General features: G+C 45.5%; 1 protein-coding gene across 9 annotated transcripts in view; it reads right to left on the bottom strand.

The window, feature by feature from the left end:
- Nucleotides 1–7,947: 7,947 nt before the first annotated feature.
- The window catches only part of SLC15A2 (solute carrier family 15 member 2), a 74,940-nt gene continuing 61,496 nt past the window's right edge, over nucleotides 7,948–21,391 (bottom strand). For all 9 annotated transcript variants that reach the window (XM_027678981.1, XM_027678980.1, XM_027678988.1 and 6 more), the window contains one exon: nucleotides 7,948–20,957. In XM_027678981.1, coding sequence (XP_027534782.1) covers nucleotides 20,781–20,957 — 177 coding nt within the window. In that variant the 3' untranslated portion in view covers nucleotides 7,948–20,780. The remainder of the gene's footprint in view (nucleotides 20,958–21,391) is intronic.

Here is a 21,391-nt window from a genome sequence, read left to right as displayed (position 1 = left end):
GCTTGTTCTGATGTGGGGGATTTATTTATGGACTATTTACTTTATTTCCTCCTGGGGTGTCCTCTCTCTTCTCAGTCTGAACTACAGCTCTGTGCTGGCATTGTCAAGGGTCCCAGAAGCCACTTTGCAAGGGCTTGCCAAGGGAGCCAGTGTGCAAACAGCTTTGGGAACCTTCTTGGTTCGGAGTCTCTTGCCCATCATCTCGACATCATTTACTGCTTTATAAATATTTAAAGATCTCATGTACATGTGCACAGCCTGCTGCAGCAAAGTTTCCCCCAGCACAGCAGGGAGGAGACACCAGTTTATCCCAGTGACATGCTGGGACCAGGCAGCACAGCTGTGTTCCACCACGGGTCCAGCAGTGGCTGTCACCTGCCCTGTCCCCTCATTTCCATTCTCAAGTCAAAGGTAATGCACCCAAGACCATTATGTCCCTGTGTCAGGGTCACCTAAACTCATCTGTCACTCCCTCCCGATTTTCTTTCCTCTTTTATCCTGTTGTGCTGCTGGAGCGGCACTGGCAGCCACCACCATTCAGAGCTTCTCCTTCATTTCCCTGTATGTTTTTAGAGGGCCTTTAAAACCACAAACATCAATTATCGCCGCAGAGTTTTCATCCCGCACAAGGGCACAATAAGCAATGCAAATGGCACAAATAAAGTGTTTGATATTTAATGATCCCACACTGGATGGGGAAGATGTGCTCTTGAACAGGAGTAGCTTTCTCAAGCCAGTGCAATGCAGAAGGACCTCTGCCTCTCATAACTAATTGAGCCCTAATGATTTTCCTTTATCATCCAAAATGAAAACAAAGGATTGAAGGGAGGTTTTATTGCGGCACTGTGGATCTTTCTATTCATTTTTTATTCCCCACATTAAAAGCTGTGCTTTGACTTGTCCTTCTGAAGCTGCCTCTCCCTGGTGTTGCTGCTGCTTTTGTAATTCTGTCCCTTTGCCTCTGAGGACTGGAAAACAGACGCTGCTGCTCATGCAGCCTCTGCCAGGAGCAAAGGTGCCCAGACTGTCCCCATTAGCCACACTGTCCTCCAAGAATTTATGGATTTGGGTATTTCAAACCGGGTGTGAATTATCAGGGTTGCACAGGCACCAAGGGGGAGGTTAGCACAAGGCACAGGGGGAAAGCTCACCCATCCTCAGCTCTCATGAGGATGATGAAAATGCCAGAAAGGACCAGGGCAGAGCAGATCTTGAAGCAACAATGCTTCATTCCCTCCAGCGGGGAGGGGGGCAGTGATTTGGAATGAGCTGCTTTCTTGCCCTGGCTCCCTGGAAGCAAAGCCCACTGGCCCCCTCCCTGGCACGCTCATGCACCAGCTGCAGGGTGCATATTTAACAGAGAGAAGAAAGGGAAGACTTGTTTTTGCCAGGAAAACACCCAGGATGTGTACTGCATGCACCTTCCCCTGTGCTGAGCCCTGTGTTCAAGCAGAGGCACTGAGTAAAGGAAAGATGGCAGGATGGGAGCAGCACTGAAGGAAATCTTGCAGTTGAATCATTCTGCAAATGGCAATGGCTCAAATCACTGTACAGCTCTTTCTGGCCATTTGATGTAATTAAGGCTGGGCTCTGAGGTGCCATCTCAGCCCTACGACACATTCCAAATTGCTGCTCCTCTGCAAAGCTGCCTTCAGAGCTGTCCTCGAGACATCAGCAGAGGGGTTAATTGGAATCGACAGGAAAATTGGCCTCTGGAGGGAGAAATGTGGATGCTGGATGTGTGCGAGCCAGTGGAAATGGAGCCACGCTGCTGCCAGGGCCCTGATATCCCCTTGCACAGTAGCAGTGGGTGCTGGCACCCATGAGACCAGTGACTCCACCTCCAGCCCAACCTCAGCTGCCTTCACTCCAGCTGCCTTTGTCCCAGCAGCCAGAGGCAGCCCAGACACCAGCATGGAAATCCCACAGGCACCGGTGCCGCTGAGCTCACGCGATTACCCCATGCCCATGGGCAAGGCTGAGGATGGATTTGGCCCTTCCAGCTACCAGCTCTCCAAATCTGGCATTGACACTGAGCTCAGTGCTGGGTGCTGGCAGGATCTTAAGGGGGATAAAAGCAGAGCTGGAGCCGGCCACTGGGCCACCTCCCTCCTTCCTCACCCTTGAGCAGCGCACCAGCTGCTTTGCAGAGTTGTGGACTCCTGTCATTTTTCTAGGTATTTCTCGTCTCCCTTCATGCCATTAATCACACTATTTCAATTAACAGCCCTGAACCATTGAGCAGACCTGTCCTGCACTAATGTGTTATTAATTGGGTCAGGTTGGATGGCAGCAATATTGAGTGCCAGGCAGCTCCAAGCTTTCATCTCCTGGTCCAGGCTTGTTTCATTTATCTAATCACCTCCCCAGTGCCACAGGGGCCCCTGTCACTTTTTCCTTCTGCACCCACCTTCAAGGTACTCTGATACATTTTCTGCATTGCCTGGTATCAACTATATATTGAAGAGAGTCATATCTAAGTCACAGTACTCTCCCAAGAAAAATCAATGATTGTTTACATTACTATCCTACAATCTCTATTTTAAAGTAATTCATGGCAGAGCTGTGCTATTAATTTTATTAAGTCGTTAATAGTGGGCAGATATTATTCTGCTCCATTGATCCCAAGTTGATGCAATTACCACTTACAGAGCTTACACTGTATGGCTGAAAATTTCAATTCTGTTTGCAACCTGAAGCTGTACATTAAAAATGTGCCAAGCCGGATGTTGGTGGTGGAAACTGGGGAAAGCTGATTCAAAACAAACAAGGAACTGCCCAAATATTATAGCTTCCACCCTTTTAAAGCAGAGGTACAAAAATCAGCCTGGAACCCAGCCTTTCCCAAATGGTCCCTGCCTAAGGGAGAGACAGATACTGTCCTCAAACCTCCTGGATCCTATGGTTCACAGAAAACTCATCATCATGGATTATTGGTTAACCGAAACAGCCTCTGATGTGAATGGGAAATTTTATAGGTGAAACTAAGTTTAGCTCTATCTGCACAGAAAACATATCAAAAGCCAGGACAGGCCCATGACCAGCTAAGTGTGCATTGCACTCTGTTTACAACAGATGAATCTAAGTCAGAGGCCTCGGATTTCTTTCCCTCTTCTCTAGCTAAAAAAATGAATAGCAGAGCAGTGTGGGAAAACAGAAGGAGACAAAATGGTGCAAATCACCTGGATCTCAAACATCTCCAGGAAATCCGACAGCACAGAGCAACCATCTGACTGTGAGAGGTGTGAGGGGTCTGGCATGGCAGGAAGGCAAAGGGATCCCCAGTGGTGATGCCCACCCTGTGGAGAGGCCATGTGGGTGCCCAGTGTGGCCCATGAGGCACAAAACCATCATTTAAGCCATCAGAAATTAAAATCTGAAGTTTAAATAAAAAACAAGGGCTCAGCTTGGAAAGATTAGCTCAACCACCTCCTTTTGATCATGGGCAGAAATGTGCTTTGTGTGTATTTGCAAGTCAATAAAAACCTGCCACTTGAGGAATGGGATTTAAAAGAGAAAAGAATGACAGATGCTGCCCCAAGATCTTGCACTCTAAATCAAAGGTGAAGGATGGATGGATGGATGGATGGATGAATGGATGTAAATAGTGGAGAAGAGTGAATCAAGGAGGAAGCAGGTGCCATCCTATGAGCCTGCAGTGCCATCAGCCTCACCGCTGATAATAGACAAAGGATTTGAAGGAAAACCATCCTGTCTGCTGAGAGCCTCAGCAATGCAAACAGGAGGAAGTTGAGCCTCTAGGAGGCCTGGCTAACTGGGACCAGTAGCCTTTGGAATACATACTACTGGAGAGTGACCTCCTCTCTGCTAGTGCTTTGGCCTGGACTTATTTTGAATTAGGGGACCCCTGGTGGCCTAGTGGTTAGCATGCAGGACTCTCACTGCTGCAACCCAGGTTCAAATCCCAGTCTCCCAGGCAGATGGAGCTCATTAGCCCTGTGAGGCCATCCATCTATGAGAAGGTCACTCTAAACAAACCTACGTCCTGAGGACCTCACTGCCATTGTCCAAGCTTGCTTGGCCCCGGCAGATGAACCTTAGGATTAAAGGGTGGGCTCAGTTCAGCACAGGCTGTGTCTCACCTAAAAAATCCATTGCGCAGGCTGGAAAGGTAAAAGACCTTTCCCAAAATCTTCGTTCGCAAAGACTGGCCATTATTATTATTATTTTGAAGTGATAAATGCATTTGTTTGGGATGTACAGTTTGACCTGAGTGCTCTGTCAAATGTATTTTAAAACACCTTGAAGCAACATATGAACCCTCCTTCAGTAAAAATTAAGGCAACTGAGATTTTTAAAGTTGCAGAAGCTCATAGCAGCATTAGACAATGTAAACCACCTGGATTTGGGAAACAAGAACAAGTTACACCAGCTGAGACTCTGGCCCAGAATCCACCCAGAGTAACACGGAAAGGTGTCGTAAAACTGCTGGTTCCTGGGGACTGGTTAATGCTCTGGAGAGGGCAATTGATTTATATGATCAACTTCACTCAGTTAAAATGGTGGTTCCACATTATAAACCAGCAGCCTTGTCTCCCACGCAACACAAATAAACGAAAAAATAAATTATGCACTTAACTCTCCAGAACTGAGAGATGTTCTGCAGCTGGGAAGCTCCTCAGGGTGGCTGCATGGTGCTGGAGGAGGGTGTGTGCCAGGGGCTCTGAGCTGGGATGCAGGAGCAGAATCCCTACTGTTTGTCTGGGATGCTCCTTGCTGCTCATCTCCTGGTTCCAGCTTCCAGCAAGGTCAGCCACTGAGATTCCCTATGGAGGGATGCTCAGGGGAGCATCCCTGAGCCTGGCTGGGGACAGGGACACCCTCCCTCAGTGGGGTGTCTGGGTGACAGAGGAGCAGGCACAGCAACTTCCCAGACCCAGTGGTTCTTACGCTGGTCAGAAACAAAGCTGTTTGCAAGGTGGTGCTGAAACAGAAGTTCAGATTCATGAGCGTTTTTGCTATTGAAAGGGGTGATTTTTAGCATTTCCTCTCCCTTGTACTTTTTAAACCATTTAAACCACATAGCTGTGTGGGTTTTTTGACCCTTTTGGAGAGTGGAGGACTGTGCTTAAAGCTTCCTCTTCCTGCAGGAACTGGGCTGTCAGCAGCAGGAGCAGCACGACCTGTCTGCTGTACAGGTGTGGGGAGCCCAGAGCACAGACCAAGCCTGCAAACAGCTCTCTCCAGGCAGACCAGATGCATATTAGCCCAAGTGCCTTTCCTAGTGCTTGACACTCTTTACCAGGGGGTAAGTTATAAGCAAATCCTTCCCCTGCCTCACCATCCAGACAGCTCGAAGTCCCTTGGAAACTCTGATAGAGTTTGGCTCATCAGCGTATCAGGATCTGTTTTATTTTATCTGCCTGCACAAGCCTGCATGCAGGGATAGATCAGATTAACATGACTGATGAAAAACATCCTCCTCTTTATCCCCTCTGACAGCAGCAACCCTTTATCAACAGTCTGAAGACAAAGTTTTCTCAGCCATAAGTTTTCTGCCCTGAGGGTTTGTTGTTGGTTTGTTTTTTGCTTTTTTTTTTTTCTTTTTTTTTTCCAGTAGAAGTTTATTTTTGCTTCAAGAAAAATCACAACATTTTGATGGAAGATTTTTCAGCCATCCTTATGCATTAGACATGGTGGCAGACAGGCTTGGCACATCAACATCTGCTCCTTCTCACTGGATTGAATTTAATATCTGGTGTCTGAGTGCTAACCCTCCCTTGGAGCTTTGTTGGAGTCAGCTCAGTGAGATGGCTGGAGAGAAGAAAATAGCTCCTTTTCTGAGGGTTTCCAAACACTTTTCCATAGTGACCCTCTCATCATTTTATCCCCTTTTACAAAGCTAACTTCATAATGCCCTCCAATGAGGCTTTGGGGAGGACAGTGCTATAAATTGCAGCCCAGTGAATCTGCCACTCACTGCTGCTAATATAACTGCATTTATCCTCACTGCCACAGAGGCTGTGGCAGCCAAAGGAGGAGAGAAGGAGAAAAGTAATTACTTCTCGCTCAGCTTGCCACCAAATCCTTTCATCAGCCGTCTCACGTCTTTCTTGGCTGCCTGAGTGACTTGCCAAGCTCTGCTGTGCCAGTGCTGGATTCAGTGGTGCTGGATTCAGTGGTGCTGGCGTAATGGGGCGTGAGGATGGGGAAGGGGTTGGGTGACACGGGCACTGGGAGCCCCCTCAGTGTCCAGCAGGCCCCAGGCTGCCCGTTCATGTGCATCAAGTCTCACCAGCCCAAACCACTGCCCCCTGAATGCCATTAGGATCCCCTGATCAAGATGTGGGTTTGTTTCAGCCAGAAAGTCTTATCCCAAAAGCATCCCCTGTGTGGAGTGAGGGAGAAAAGAAGGGGTTTCCTCCAGGTTTTGGGGGTTTTTTTCTAAATATCCTTCAGTTGTTAAAGAGCCCAATCTCCTGGAGAGGACTCAAACTCCATATCTTCATTCAGCAGTGTGGATCAGCCAGACATTGAGCTAAAAGCAAAGCTACTGAGTCATGAAATAAACCCAAAATTAGGCCAATTTGCTGTTTGGTGCTGAGGTTCCCAGGAGCAACAACATCTTCCAGAGACCTGAAACTAGGTGGGATATCAACAGCCCTTGCCTGGGGCATGTATTAAATTGAAAACAAATATTTTGAACAGAACCTGATGGGCCATTTTTCTGATTTTCTTCAAGTCCTGCAAGATCAAAGAAAAGATGAACAGCAAGGGCCATTTACCTCCGAGGAGGTGGTGGATGTGGGGACCACTGGTGATGCAGTGAAAGTATTCCACTTAACTGGCCCAGCACTGCCGTCATTGGGCTGTCATGCACTGAAACCAATGTGCCATGTGATAAATTTGATGCACTTCACACTGAAATTGATGCATCACCTTTGGAATCAAATTTATCATCTCTTGTCACACTTCATATAGTGGAACAGAGTCACCACCTACTGAATTAAAATCTTCACGTGCAGTTCGCATCACACCATAAATCAGGCCAAAATGGAATTAAATGCATTGTATGCTAAGAACCAATTCATCACACCATAAATTAAACGTGGGACAAGCCTCTTAGGCTGGATGTGCCCAGTTATAGACTGCAGAGTCCACTGGGGAAAACATGACACCACTGATGTCACTGAGGGCTTGGTCATTAATTTCAGTTAACTTTTTCATCTACTGTTTACTGGATCCATCTCTGTCCTGGATCAGCACAAAACTTGGGTACCCAGAAACTTCTGCTGTCAGTGACTGTCCTATTAAACCATCCACATGTCCCACTTGGAGGTTTAGGCACGAGCCTGGAGGAGAGATGCAAATCAGACCTCTACCCTGCTTCTGCATGGGAAATGGCAGCAAGAGGCTGAGAGGGCTTTGCAGCCCTTTCTGGCAGCCAGCACAGTGTGGGACACATATACAGCACCTCTTGTCCTCAAAGGACTGTGTGCCAAGGAATGGCCAGGCTCAAAGTGTGTCAACATCCTTTTTGCTGGAGGGGAGCATCCTTCTCCTAAGTTCTCAGCAGAGCTGCACAGGGCTGGCCATGGCTACAGGAGCTGTTGGATGCCTGACACCCCTTTTGCAGTCTTTGGACTTCTAAGAAACAGGAAGGGGAAAAAAACCCCAGGATACATGCGCTGTCAGAATATCCAGGCAGTTCAGCCCTCGGCAGCAGGTGTGTGACAAATGGAAACAGGAGCACAGAGCAATGGATACCAGCTGCTCAAGGCCAAAGCTAGGGACTGAGGCAAAGACACAACTTCAGAAATTCTTATCTAAAATCAGATACTATTTTATCCCTTTTCTTATCTATGTTAATTTTTGCTTTTCTGACAGCACCTCCCTGTGTGCTCTCACAGCACGGCCCCATCTCAGCTCCCTAGGGAAAGGCGGGACAAACTTCTGAAGTACAATGCAGTCAGATATATCCTTGGATCCAATCCATAGTCTTTCCTTTTATTTTCGTATTCATCTGGTCCTCTCAAAATCTGCTCAGGAGCAATTAAAGCCTGTCAGCTAGAAGCTGATGCAACTTCTATTTAATTAGCCCAGCAGCCAATAAAGATCCCATTCATCAAACTCTCATGGAAGGTGTGGCAGTGGAGGGGGGGATTTGTCACTTCTTCCCTAGATCCAGATGGCTGTGGAGCATCTATCAGTGATCTGATCACACGCATGGACTCATGTGCACATCTGAGGAGACCGAGCAGCGGGGACGCATCTGTCCTGAAGGCAGTTATGGGAGGAATCAGTGCAAGACTGTCCCAGGTGCTGTGGTAGCAAGTCCTGATGGAAGCTCAGACTCCAAATCGTGACCTGGGCAGAGAGTGACTCTGCTGGGATGAGCAGCTCTGGGGTGCTTTTCATCTTCTGACCCATTTTGGTGCTCTTCTCAGCAGCAGGAAAAGGCAGAGATGTGTAAGGAAGACCGAACATCAGCAGGATGAATTGGGGAAGAGGCCTGAAAAAAGGAGTTTGCCCCATAGCTGCTGCTTTGCCCTGGGAGGGGTTTAAGAGCCCCCTTCCCTGTCTGCCACACTGAACCTAAACATAATAGAGTTGGCAAAGCAGGAGATGGGAAATCAGATACTGATGGATCCCAGCAAAGTTTTGGGGCATTCAGCATGCCAGAGAAAGTCTTTAGGGTGACACCCTCTAGGCTTGAAAGCTTCCCCTTAAATTAACTGTCAGGGTATCACATATTTGCCTGACCTTGCCCTGCCAGACCATCTAAGCAGGACGCCTTTGGGTTGAGCTTTTTCCAAAGACTGGGTAGGGTGGCCAGGAGGATGAGGGGAATGTAAATCTGTACCCACGAGGTCACTGTGCTGGCTTTGTGTCATGAAAAGGGGTTTCACCAGCTCAGACCTGCTCCTGCAGGAGCAGGTCCCTGTGGGAATCACTCGCCAACACTGTTTGCAGCCTCACCATCACAATTCACTGAACTGAAAAAAATAAATCTGCTATCACAGGACAGTTCATAGATTACAAACATGAGTGATGGTATCTTTATAATTAATGATTATGAGAAAGCAGCTTAATAGCTTGGTTCCTTGTGACTGGCTTGATTTGCAATACATGGCAGTTGGTGTAAGCAAAACAGGTAACTGGAGCCAGTTTACCCTTGGTGTGTCCAGCTGGTCGCTCCACTTCGCAAACTTGCACGTAAGCGTGGTTTTTAACAAAGCCATAGCCCCAAGAGCAGAAGAGGGCTGCAGATGTAACCCCAGCAACAGCCACGTTCCCAAGATGGGAGAGGCTTGGGGGTGGAATGATGAGCAGTTTCGTGCTGCTGCCCCACACATCTGCAAGTTGCTATTGTCAGCAATCTCCCCTGGCACTTGCAGAGAAAATGCCCGTGCTCAGGTTAGAGCCCAGAGCCACGCATCTCCTCAGTAGTTATTAAGGGGAACATCATAGCTGGCATATTACTGTGATTGATGCTGTATCAATCAACTGGAAAAGTGTTAAGCAAGCCTTAAAAAGAAGTGAGATGAAGGCTTAAATACCGAGCTAAGATGTCCATATTATGGGGATTATTCCAAGATTGAAAACACGTGTGCAGAGATGCTGACACACACAGCTGTGCCCCTCTCCCTGCTGCTCCATGCTGGACACGCTGGTTCCAAGGGAAGTGAGTAATGAGCGCTTGCATTGCAAACGGCGATGGGCAATTAGCAGAGGGCACATACAAACCTGTATGCAGTGCGAGTCTGTGGTTTACTGCTTATCAAATAAAATGTAACGAATAAACACTCTCTATTAACACATTATTTCAAGCCAAGCTGCGGTGCTTGCATGCTTTTATTCTCTTTCATCAAGTCTGGTTTGATTTGGCTTATTATTGTTTAAGATCAATATGATACGCTACACTCAGACTTGCCAACTTTAGTAATTTTTGCTGGTGCGACATTTGGTATTTCAGAACTCAGGCAGGGGGCTCCTCTTTTAAGGAGAGCCTCAGATTTTCGTGCATTAAAACAAAAAGTTTGTGGCCAGGTCAGTTGTGGAGAAATTTACGTGTGGCATTCAGTTTCTCATATTCAAAAAGCACGTAAATGAACAAACAAATAAACAGAAACCTTCCACAAAAACAAACTCAACTAAACAAAAAACAAAAAACACACCCCAAAGCAAAACAAACCCTCAAATGTGTTATCTTATAATCATCTGTGATTTTTCAAACACTATGCCCTTGGGGAACCCAACTCACAGATTTTCTGCCAACAAAGGGTGATTTTTCTTGAGAACAAATTCACTTCTCATCTCCAAAGCCAGGCCCACACACCAGTGAATTCCTGTATTGTGAGTGCAAAGCCAGGGTCAGAAACCGCAGGGCAGGGATGGCCCCGTGCCCAGCATGTGCTCCAGAGGCTTCACACTTTCTTTCAGTCTCTAGTCTGGTGCTGTGTTTTCTCCCAAAAGATGCCCCTGCTTCCCCCAGGGAATGCATTGGGCTTTCCCATGGAGTGTAGTACCCTCCTTGCTTTACCTGCAGCCATCTACACCAGAGACAAACTTCCTACACAGAAACTGGTGCTTCAGCCCTTTCTGTGCCCTTTACCCTGTGCTCAGACCTGGAGTGAATGGAGAGGAAGCTGCTGAAGTGCATGGATGTATTTTACCAGTCTCAGGACCTGGACTGAATGTTTCCCCATGATGTCTCCAGTACTTTACAGAGGACAAAATCCAGCATGTCCTTCTGGATTTCTCTTTTCCAAGGAGGCTCAAGGTGGTCTCTTTGCTCCCATGTTTGTGCTCAGAAAGGACCTAATAGCACCTAGAGTCTGAACAGACGCAGCAAGCTCAGGGCTGGGAGAGAAAAACCACTCCTTTTGCCAGCCCTTCATGTTAAGCATCTATATTTAAAATGACTACATAAACTAAGAAATTAATAACAGGCCTAAGCACTTTACCAAGCAAATCTGATTTCTTCTTAGGAGAACTGAGGGAATAAAGCTAAAAAATTTGCTTTGAGGATGAGATTTAATTCAAAGTGCCAGTGTTAGTTCTTCTACAGCACTTGTAGGTTTAGAGAGTAAATCTGTTTGCTAGCAAACAATTGTCTTAAACAAGATCATCATTAATCCTGAATTCAGCTGTCAAAAGGACTGAGACTGCAAACTAAGAGGGAACAAGAAAAACCTGGTAATTTGTCTGTTAAATATTTGTAAACTGTCATATCAATAATGGATAATAAGAAAATTTTGAGCCTCCAGAGCTGATGCATAACACAAAGCTTTGCTGTATTGCACCTAAACTATTACCAATTGCACATTTATTATAATAATAGATGAAAAGCTTCCCAGCTGAAAAACAAGATCAATTTGAGCTCAAGCTGTTTGGACATATTCTAAATGTTGTAATTAAAATGCAGCATGAATGTTCCTTAAAAAAAAAAAAAAAGAAAAGAAGAATAGCCCTGCTACAATTATGCCATCCAGCCTTGACTCAGTAACCTGACCCTGAGAGAAAAAAAACAGGCAAAATTGTATTTGTGTCCAGTCAGACATTTCTCATCTTCAGGGCTTGCTGCACAGCCTAAGCTAACACAACTTTTCCTGTAGAGTCAGGATCCAGCCCAGGCTTGAAGATTTGATGCAGGGGATCAGCCTATGTTGCACTGACCCCCTCCCGTGCAGGTCAGGATTTGATTAGAGTCCAGCCAAGAAACCCAGCTGAGCTCTATCTTGCTGCAAAGGCAACTGTAGTTTATGGTGGAAAAAAACCCAAGCAACTGTAAAAAGAGATAAGCCACCTGTGTGAAAGGTTTCACTCCTGGAGCAAGTGCCTTGGGGACAGAAATGGTCAGAGTAACACTTTCCCCACCACCATCCCCACAGTCTTATCAGACACATCAAAACATGACTCTGGCCTCCCGCAGCAATTAGAGACTCAGGGACACTTCCCAGGAGCTGCCTGCCACCCTGGAGAATTGGGCTCTTCTTTTGTTCTGATAAAGAAGTGACTAGTGAGCTACAGCAATCTCCCAGTAGCTCTCTAAATAATTGTGTTCTCTTATGTCTTTTAATCATAAGCCTCACGAGGCTCATAATACCACATGTGCAATCCAAATTAGCCCATCAGCTCAGTTTATCAAAGGGATCTAATTTAATCCCAGCCTTTGATGGAGACAGGAGCGGTCAAAGTCCACCCTAATGATTTTCTAAGTTTACTTAGCTTGCAGATCTGGGGTGTGAAAGGCACTTGGACTCCAAGCACAGCATTGATAACAGGAAGCCAGAGGCAGGAAGACAAAATTGGCAAGAGCTTGACAGTCTGAATCAAAAGAAACCACAGCAAAAACGTGGAAAAACAGTGGAGAGTGGAGACTGAAAAGGCAAAATAAACCCCATGATTGGTGTCACCACAAGTAATATCATGAGGCTGGTAAAATAAATTGTTGGAGGAAACAGCTCCCGTGGAGTGACTATGGCTACTGTGAGAGACCCACCAAGGAGGGGTCCAGAGCAGATGAACCCAAGGAAATGAAGAGCCAAAGGAAAGCAGGCACAAAGTGCTGTGCGTGGCAGATCTGCTCTGACCTGCCAGCATCCCATCCCAGCCAGAGAAGGATGCTTTAAGTATGAGAGCATACCTTTATGTGGAAAAGTCCCTGCTCTTCCCTAACAAGCTGAAAAGAGGCTCAAAACTTTCAGAGATGAACAGGTTCAGCCTAGGGGCACTGGGATGACTCCTCTGCTCATTTTCATCCCACTAGGTCAGTGGGCCCCAGAAGGTGTAATACAGTGTCACCAGCTAAGAAATGTTGAGCAGACTGAAGCAAAAACCCAAAGGAAGGAGCCCAAATCCCTGGCTTCAAGGGATGCTGAACAATGTACAGCTTTAGGACCATAGGTTTCAAAGGTAAGGGTTTTAAGGAAAAGGTAAAAGCCCAACCATCTCCAGAAAAGTGAGAATTGACAGAAGACTGAGCAGTGTTTCACTACATAGCTGTGAGTGATGGATGTGAATATAGGAAAAAAAAAAAAAGAACTTTACTAGACAAAACCCAGCTGGTTATGAAGCTCTCAATGGCTTTTAATAGTTTTCAGCTCAAACAGAAGAGGGAACTCAGAGCCTGCATTACAGAAGCTTGAGGAGTGCTGTGGGCTTTGGGAAATGGAGCATGAGCCCTTTGGTTACAACCAGCTTGCAAAAAAGGATGGTGTAAAGAAGGAACAAAGAAATCCTCCAGTAGGGATGTAAAGGACTGTGCTGGCACCATTAGTGCAGAAGGATTCTTCATGGCACTGTCAAAGTTTTGGCAGAAGATGGATGGACCACCTGCCTGCAAACAGGCAAGGCCATTTATTTATTTTATACAGAGAGTGCAGGTGCTCAGGACAGCCTTTGAGGGGGAAAAGGAAAGAAAAACAGTGATATTAGCTCCAAAAGTAAATCCACAACCAGCGGACACCAAAGGGTAAAATGCAAACATTACCCAGGCTGGCTAATCCCCACAAAGGTTAAAAATCTGTCAAATCCTTGATTTCGTGAGGGATGTGCACTTTGGAGAGGTGGGGGACCTGAATTTGAGGAGACCTTCCAGGAAGGTGCTCATGGGTGGGCAGAGTAAGAGAGTCCCTTGCTCCAAGGCAGTGATGAGATGATGGGACTGCACAGCTCCCTTGGCCAGCCCTGGAGTAACTGGAGGGCAGCTAATGACACTGGCGGTGAATGAGAAAGGAGAGGGGAAAAGCAAATTAAATACACTCTAGGGAAAAAGCGAACTTTCTTCTCTTTCCTGTGTAGATTTTGTGCAGTAAAAAGTGTCAGGAAGCAAAGCTGGCACAGAGAGCCCGCAATTGGCACACAGATGGGCTGGCCAGTGCTCGGAGCTGGGAGCTGGAGCCCCCAGAGAGGCATCTGAGCATCCGCTGGCCTCTGCTGAGCTGAAGGCACAGCAGGAGCTGGACTGCATGGCCTCACATGTGGGGTGCCACTGTGATTGACAGCAGTTTGCCTTTTTCAAAGGCAGCAGCTCCCGGTGCCTGATGAATTCCTGCTGGCCTGCTTCACCTCTAACTTGGACAGGAAAAATCCATATTGGCACAGCACCTTTGAGAGGTTTCTTTCTTTGGTGAGGACAGCACGAAGGCATGAAGGCCTACTTGGAAAGTGTTTTGATGCACAGGTTAAACAGAGCAAGAGCCCAAACAAAGGCTCCCAGTAGCTCCAAGCAGATTTGGGTAGAATCAGAGCTCTAATCAAGCAAATTCACTTCCATTTGAAGAAACTTCATTTGCGAGCGGGTAAATAACACTGCAAGATCTGGGAGATGCCAGTTACCCGAGACCTGGTCAGTGGGGATGGGTAAGCAGACAAAGAAGGAGCAGGAAGTGCCCCGCCATGGGTGAGCACCACCAGCACAGGTCCCTGTGTCAGGAGGAGCAGCCCTGTCCAGGCACACAGACTGTTGCTCCTTGACCAGAAGATTCAGAAGCTGAAGTCTGGCAGCACATGGTAATGCACAGTAGCAACACAGATCTCTCAACAAAACACTGGCATTGGCTTTTAAAGCACCCTGGTCAAGCCTGGGATGGCCACAGAGCACAAATGGACACCCCATGACTGGTAAGAGACATATCTCAGTCCAGAAGTCCCTGTGGCTTGACTTGGTACAACACAAGGGCTGACCGTGGTCAGCTAACTAGGTACAGGATAGATGAGAGGAAGATTCTGGATAACCCCTGTGCTCTGAACGGACTTGCCTATATAAGATGTGTCAGGCCATATGAGGCTGTGACAAGAAGCCAGAGCCAAAGCAAGCCAGGGCAGATGCCCTGTTACCAACGACCCAGACATTTGGCTCTGCGTGGTTTCCGCCCAGACACAGCATTCCTGTGGGTGAGCAGCTTTTCTAGATGTGGAAAATTGGGCAGCATTACCCAGGACAACTCCCAAGAAAACACACTGTTGCTGGCAACAAGGAGGCTGCATGAGAGGAGGAATAAGCAAGGTGCTGAGGGCTGGCAAAGTCATCTGTGAGAAGTCTGAGTGACTTGTGGGGAGGAAAGACCAGCATATGGGACAGAGGGGGCTGACTGCTAGTGAAAGGAGTAATTTGGAGCTAACTTGGGAGTCTGCAACAAGAGGAAAACCCAGCTGCAGCCTGGGAAGGGTACATGGCTTCAACAAGTCAGTTCAGCATCTTTTCCTTACACATGGGTTGATTGAACAGGACAGGCCATGCAGACTGAACAACATATGCAATGAAATAAAATAATCATAAAAGGGATGTTTGCTTGATTTTTATGTCTTCATCTTGGTTGCCAGTTGCCATGCTGCTGGATTCCAACTGTAGCTCCTCATTGCTCTGACTGCATTGCTAAATTCTGGTTTAGGTTCTTACTTTCTGTAAGCATATTAAAATTTTAATTAAGCACTAAGTGTTTTAGCCAGTTTTTGAGAATTCAGCTATTTATCTTGTTGATTACAGTTCTCTCAGGTCCTTAGTTGTGGCCTAAATTTAGAACAATTCTGACTGAGCCCTGCAGGATAACTGCTACAACTATTCATTAAAAATGAAGAGATCAGAGTTCATCAGCTGACTGTGGGAGGCTGCATCCTGACAGTCTTCTAATCTATAGGTGCTAGAGCCAGATTAATGTTGATCTGCTAGTAAAACACAGCATGGAGAGACCTTGGAAAGATGCAGCAGCTTACTAAGAAACAACTTGTTTCATACCTTGTTGTCCACCTGAGATGGTGAGGAAGAAGGGATTTCAAGCAAAGCAATTCTTCTCCTTCATGCAATTTCCATAATGCAACATAAGCCCTTCTCAAGGCAAAATGTTTAAATGTCCCCATTTTTGTCTCTCTGGGGAGCACTTTTCAAGAGATGAATGAGGGTCCCTGCTTTACAAAGCACATGGGCAGCTCCCACAAGGAAGCAGTTCATGTTTAGCCAGCTTCATGTGAAATTTTGTGGGGTTTTTCCTAAACTGACAGAGAAATCCAAGGGCTCTACAACATCTACTCGTACGCGACAGGTTCATCGCACGTGTTAATATGAAAGACTAGCTATCAACAGCTAGTGAATCCAGCTGTCAACATGCAAAACCCTGGCCAGATCTGTCAACATCTGGGACCAGACATCTCTTAAATGCCATTTTAAAATTGTATCACAATAAGAAATGTAGTGATAATGAAATGCAGAGTCTGGTACCATCCAAAATTCAGCAGCTATGGTATTTGCCATGGAGCTGAACTCCGAAGTTTAAGCAGCTGGTGCTAGAAAGTGTTTCTTGTAGGTCGGCAAATAAATTCAATGGAGAGAGAAAAGGAGATTATCCTTCTGCGTATAACCCTGACTAAAACTTGTTAACCATCCCTAATTGTAGCTCTCCCTCCTGTGCCAATCCCATCTGTAATACCCAATGAGCTAGTTTTTCTGTCCTAAGGGGAAGCCAAGGTGGTGGCTGCCATGGATGGTAGGGACATTGCCAGGAATACAGCCACCTCCTCCTCCAGTTACTGCAGACCCACCACTACCAGTCTTCATGCTGTTTTCTGCAATACTCTGGAATGATGAACCTGTTTTTCAAACCATGGGTGACCACCTCTCCCAATGGCCCTTCACCACCAGCTAGGAGAGCGCTTTTCTGAAAGGTCTGAAGTCAACCACTGTTTAATCATCTGAGCTTTCCACTTCTCCCATCTCATCTTCTCTCCAATTAATTCAGTGTGAGTAACTTCAGCTATTCACTGAGGAATTGGAAAGACCTTGACCAAACAGCCCTTTACTTCCTGCCCATCAGTCTGCAGCCTCCTTGCACAGTGTCTCAGGCCAAAGCCAAGTACAGTGAAAACTTTTCCTTTCACTCGCTCATATTTCACTTTCACAATTAAACTCACACCCAGATCACTGCTCAGGAAACCATATCTTACACCAGGAAAAGCTCTGGTTCAGTCTACTTTGCCAGGCCCCATTTGGGTATCCAGAGAGGAACCAGCTCCTGACCCAGGCTCCTGCTTCCTAGTCAGTGCTGACAGCACACACCAGTTGCATCCAAGCCAGTCCCATGCTGCCCTCCCAGGACTCCTCTTCTGGAATCCTCTAAACCCCATCTTCTGGAATTCTGGGGCTGTGGTGAAAGGGAGATGAAAGAAATGAGAGATGTCAGCCCTTTTAGCTGTACAGAGAAGCTTGCTACATAAAGGCATTTGACTGCCTCAGATAGGAGAGGTAAATTTAAGGAACCCACAGCTGAGACATTGTTCTGCTGAGTTTGAAATCTCATATTTATGCTTATCTCATGCAAAACTGGAAATAACACTGGCCACACTTTCAACCTGCTACGGGGAAAAATGGTAACAGCCAGTGCAAATGAAAGGAAATGTACTGCACAAAAAATCTTTATCAGAAAGCACACTCCAGAAAAACAGAGAAATGCACATAGTTCCAGAGTGAAGCCTGGAATCTCCATGAAGGCTTGTGCAGCAACATACCTACAGATCCTCACCACCTTTACTGTCCCTTAGCTGGAGATGGTAATTTCTGTAGGTCAGCTAGTGTGAGCTTTCCCTAATCTGTTCCAGGGCAAACTCCACCAGCAGCTGAGACTCTTCAGTGAGAGGTGAAGCTGGACTGACAGAAGGCTGCTATCTGTAGGGGGTCATAGAGCTTTACATATGCATATACTTTGGATTCTCTCTCTGATCCTAAATCAAATAACTGAGAGGAATAAGGAATATTTTTCTCAATTTGGGGGTTAAGAGCTGAGCCTTAACCTATCTCTGACCTAGCTGTATGAAAGAAAAACCCAGAGGCCTCACTACTGCACAGACTCGGATCCAAAATCTTTGATCCAGTCTTGAGTCCGCTAACAAGTGAAGAAAAGGCTCTGAGGATGGAGCTGTGGCTGTAAAACTGGAGAAGTGCTATGCTGAATGGGCTATTTTGTCACCTTCTTCAGCTACAGCAGAGGCAGCTGGTCATTACAGCCCCCACCCTGCTCCTGGTTGTTTGTGAGCATGCCTGTGGAAATCCCTCCTAACTGCTGGTGCACGCCAAATAAACGGGTCTAATTTAGCAAAGCTACAGCTGCAGCTTAAACGGTGGGGAAGGATCATACCAGCAACCAAGCAGGCAGATCAGAGGAGGGCAAAGCTTCCAACAGGTCATGACAAGCAGGTGAGAAGAAGTAATTGTGTCAGCTGGAAGGAAAATGTGAACAGAGCCCCACAGTCCCTCAAGCAAGCAATTTCTGGGAGGGGCTGCAGAAGCAGCCCCCAACCTCATGTTAACACTTTATTTATAACATTGCCTTCCTGTTCATAACCTTCCCAAATGTGAATTGCAACTTTTCCTCCCCCCAGCATTATGGTGATAGTTTGGAACATGGAGATGTTTGGAAAGGGGCAATTTGGCATCAGGAGTCTAAAAAGCAGATACAGATGACATCCTAAATGTATCTTTTATGAGTTTGGAACACTTCCTTTAAATAAAGCTCAGAGTGTGTGACAGCTTCTGGTAGTGCTGCCAATAAGGAAATAAAACAAAAAAATCAAGAAGTTCTTAGGCATATGTAGTCTCAGAGATTTGGATACCTTGCTTTCCCTCATGCCACTTTGAACTGCTTACCAAGGGCTTCCTAAGGAAAGTGCTCCAATAATTTTCAATTGTCTCCTCACCACATATGCCCTCAAACCCCAACATACTTCCAAATTCTAGGCTTATAAAAAATTAAATGCTCCAATAATTCTAAATTGTGTTTGTTCAGTGTAACTGGAACCTGGCCATTCCTTCAGTTTGGGGATTTTTGTTTGCAGTGGGTGAAAGAAGAAATGCTTTCTATTAGTGCTTCAAGTTGGAAGTTGGTCAAACAGCATCATAGCAGAATGATTCAGCAGCCTCTGAGCTGATTCACAGTGTATCATAAAATGGGATTAGGAAAACAACAATGCTTGGAGGAGAAAGAATGCGCACAAAGAATCACAGCAGGAGAACAATACCAGAAAGGAACAGAGGGGAATAATCCTCACTTGGCTTCTGAGAAGCAGGTTGGATGACCTAATAGATGGCTTTCAATGCCCTTCATTCCCCACGGAGTCACGGGGTTCAGCTCCCTGGATCCAGCTATCACAGCTTAATAAATGGCTCTGCATTGACTGAACCACATCAAGTGCTCCTGCGTGCACACCCACAGCCTGTTCCCATTTATCTGAGATCATGATCCCCCTCTGGCACAGGACCTGGATGCTATTTCACAGCGGGCAGGAGCTTGTGCAGAACTAGTGGTGGAATTCCATTTAGAATAAGAAGGTGAGGAAACAGTCTTAGGCTGTGAGTCTTCCAGTTAGAACCCAAAAAGTGGTGTTTTCTCAGTCTTACACAAGACGACATACAAACTCATGGCAGCACATTAAAGGAACACTGGTGACAAACTAAGTGTATTTCCTAGCACTGACCTGAATAGGAATGAAATTAAACATGTATTTTGTGATCTCCTGAATCAAAGTATTAGCAACCACCTATGCCCAATGCCAAGATGGAAGAGGAAAGCATCATTTAAAATCTATTCTCTGTGAACCTGAAGATCCTATTGACAACCTGGTTTTAAATTAGGCCATACCTGTTACAACTGCAGCCTTGGAGTGACAGAGGAAGGCAGGGTTTCTCTCAGGAGTTTTACTAGATCAGCAATGGCTGAATTACTTCCATGCAGAACATAAAATCACAGCTTCATGCAATCGAGGAAAATCAAACAATTATATCACTATTCCAGTAAAATAGTTATATCTAAAATTTGGTAGACAGACATAAAAACGAGGACAAAAAAGAAAAATCTCATATGCCATGGTCTCCTCTTGTAGACTGAAAAAATGATAAAGTGCATCCTTGTTTAACTCACGACAGGATGCCTGGAATTTTATAGAAACTACTGCAACTTGTCTCTCAGTAGGGAATAACTGAAGTATGAGATAAGAAATCAACCATATCCTAACTTGCAGTGACAGATGCTGTAAAAGGAAATGCCCAATAACGGCTTAATGTATAGGAAGATGGCAAATAACTGTCTAGAATTCTGAAATAAGAAAGCATAAACCAATTCTGTAATCACATCTAATCAAAGAACACCATCAATTGCTAAAAACTTCTAGGAAAAAATAGGTATTGGAGAGATAGTAGCAAGACTATCTTTGTCAGTAGTGTTTTGGGAATATTTTAGCCTGCTGAATTTAATTCCCTGTTATTACTTCCGAGCCGGAGGTGTAAATCATAAATCAGAACCATTCATAACACGCAATAATGGGATGAAATGCTCATAGGGAGAGTTACATGATGAAATCCTGTGGGACTGTGTGTAACCTTTACAGTCCTTGACGACAGCATTAAAAATTCTTCTGTCACTAACATCTGTTCTTCCCTAACTCCTATACTAGGTTTTCTTTCTTCTCTCCTGACATCTCCAAATTTTTCTGTCATACGGCACTCCTTTCACCCTTCCTCCCTGCTGCCCTAAATATATGTTTAAGAGAAAATCATAGGAAAGCATTCCATACTTTAAAAGATGGGCAGGTTTCAATTTACACTGTAATTACTAATAAGGGTTTTTAATACCAGAGGAGCTTTCCCAGGGAGTTTTGCTCTGATTTCAGGACCCCCATTGTTTTTATAGAGGGCTATTTGGTCCCATTTATAAGGTGGCTACATTTTGTGTAATAAAGACTGCAGTGTTCTAAAATAAAATAACACTGTCTCCACCCTTCTTTTACCCTTTCATAACTGAGTTTAAAAAAAAATCCCAACCCATCATGTGTTAGAGTTTTGTTTTCTGAGTAACGAGACCAATCATATTTCCTCTGCTTGAGGTCTCTCTCTTCTCTTCCTTTTCTTCTAGGTCCTCTGGATCCACACTGACATAGAAATATCCCATGATGGAGAAAATAATGCACACAGCAAAGAGGAGAACAGTGAACAAGACAAATTCAGCCCACTAGGAAAGAAAAAAGAACAGTAAGTCAGGAGAACCCAGACTCTCAGTCCAGAGGATATCTTTGCACTTTCAAGTGCTTTTTCAAGAGCTGGGTGAAAATTACTTCTTAGTTTTCAAAATGGCTCACAAGATACAAACTTTCTCATCCTGTTTTCTAGTAAATGCTTGTACACATAATGTAATTATGAATATGTGATATACCTTGAAACAAACCAGTTAGATTGAGCTGGTTTAATTATATCTTTTCTTGCAAGTCTGTCCTGACTAGAACATATCTACCTGGGCTTTTTGCCCAGAAGATGCTTTTGGGAGAGGCAGCTTTGTGTTAGCCAGAAATAATCCCCAGCTCACGCCTTCATGACATCATCCCAGAAGCCTGATAGACTGAATTAAACTACCTCTGCAACACAACCTCCCCACATAATCCTGACATC

Source organism: Neopelma chrysocephalum, unplaced genomic scaffold, assembly GCF_003984885.1.
Source record: "Neopelma chrysocephalum unplaced genomic scaffold, ASM398488v2 Primary Assembly neopelma1_44, whole genome shotgun sequence".
Taxonomy (NCBI): domain Eukaryota; kingdom Metazoa; phylum Chordata; class Aves; order Passeriformes; family Pipridae; genus Neopelma; species Neopelma chrysocephalum.
Note: the sequence above shows the minus strand (reverse complement) of the source record. Positions and strands in the feature narration are given on the sequence as shown.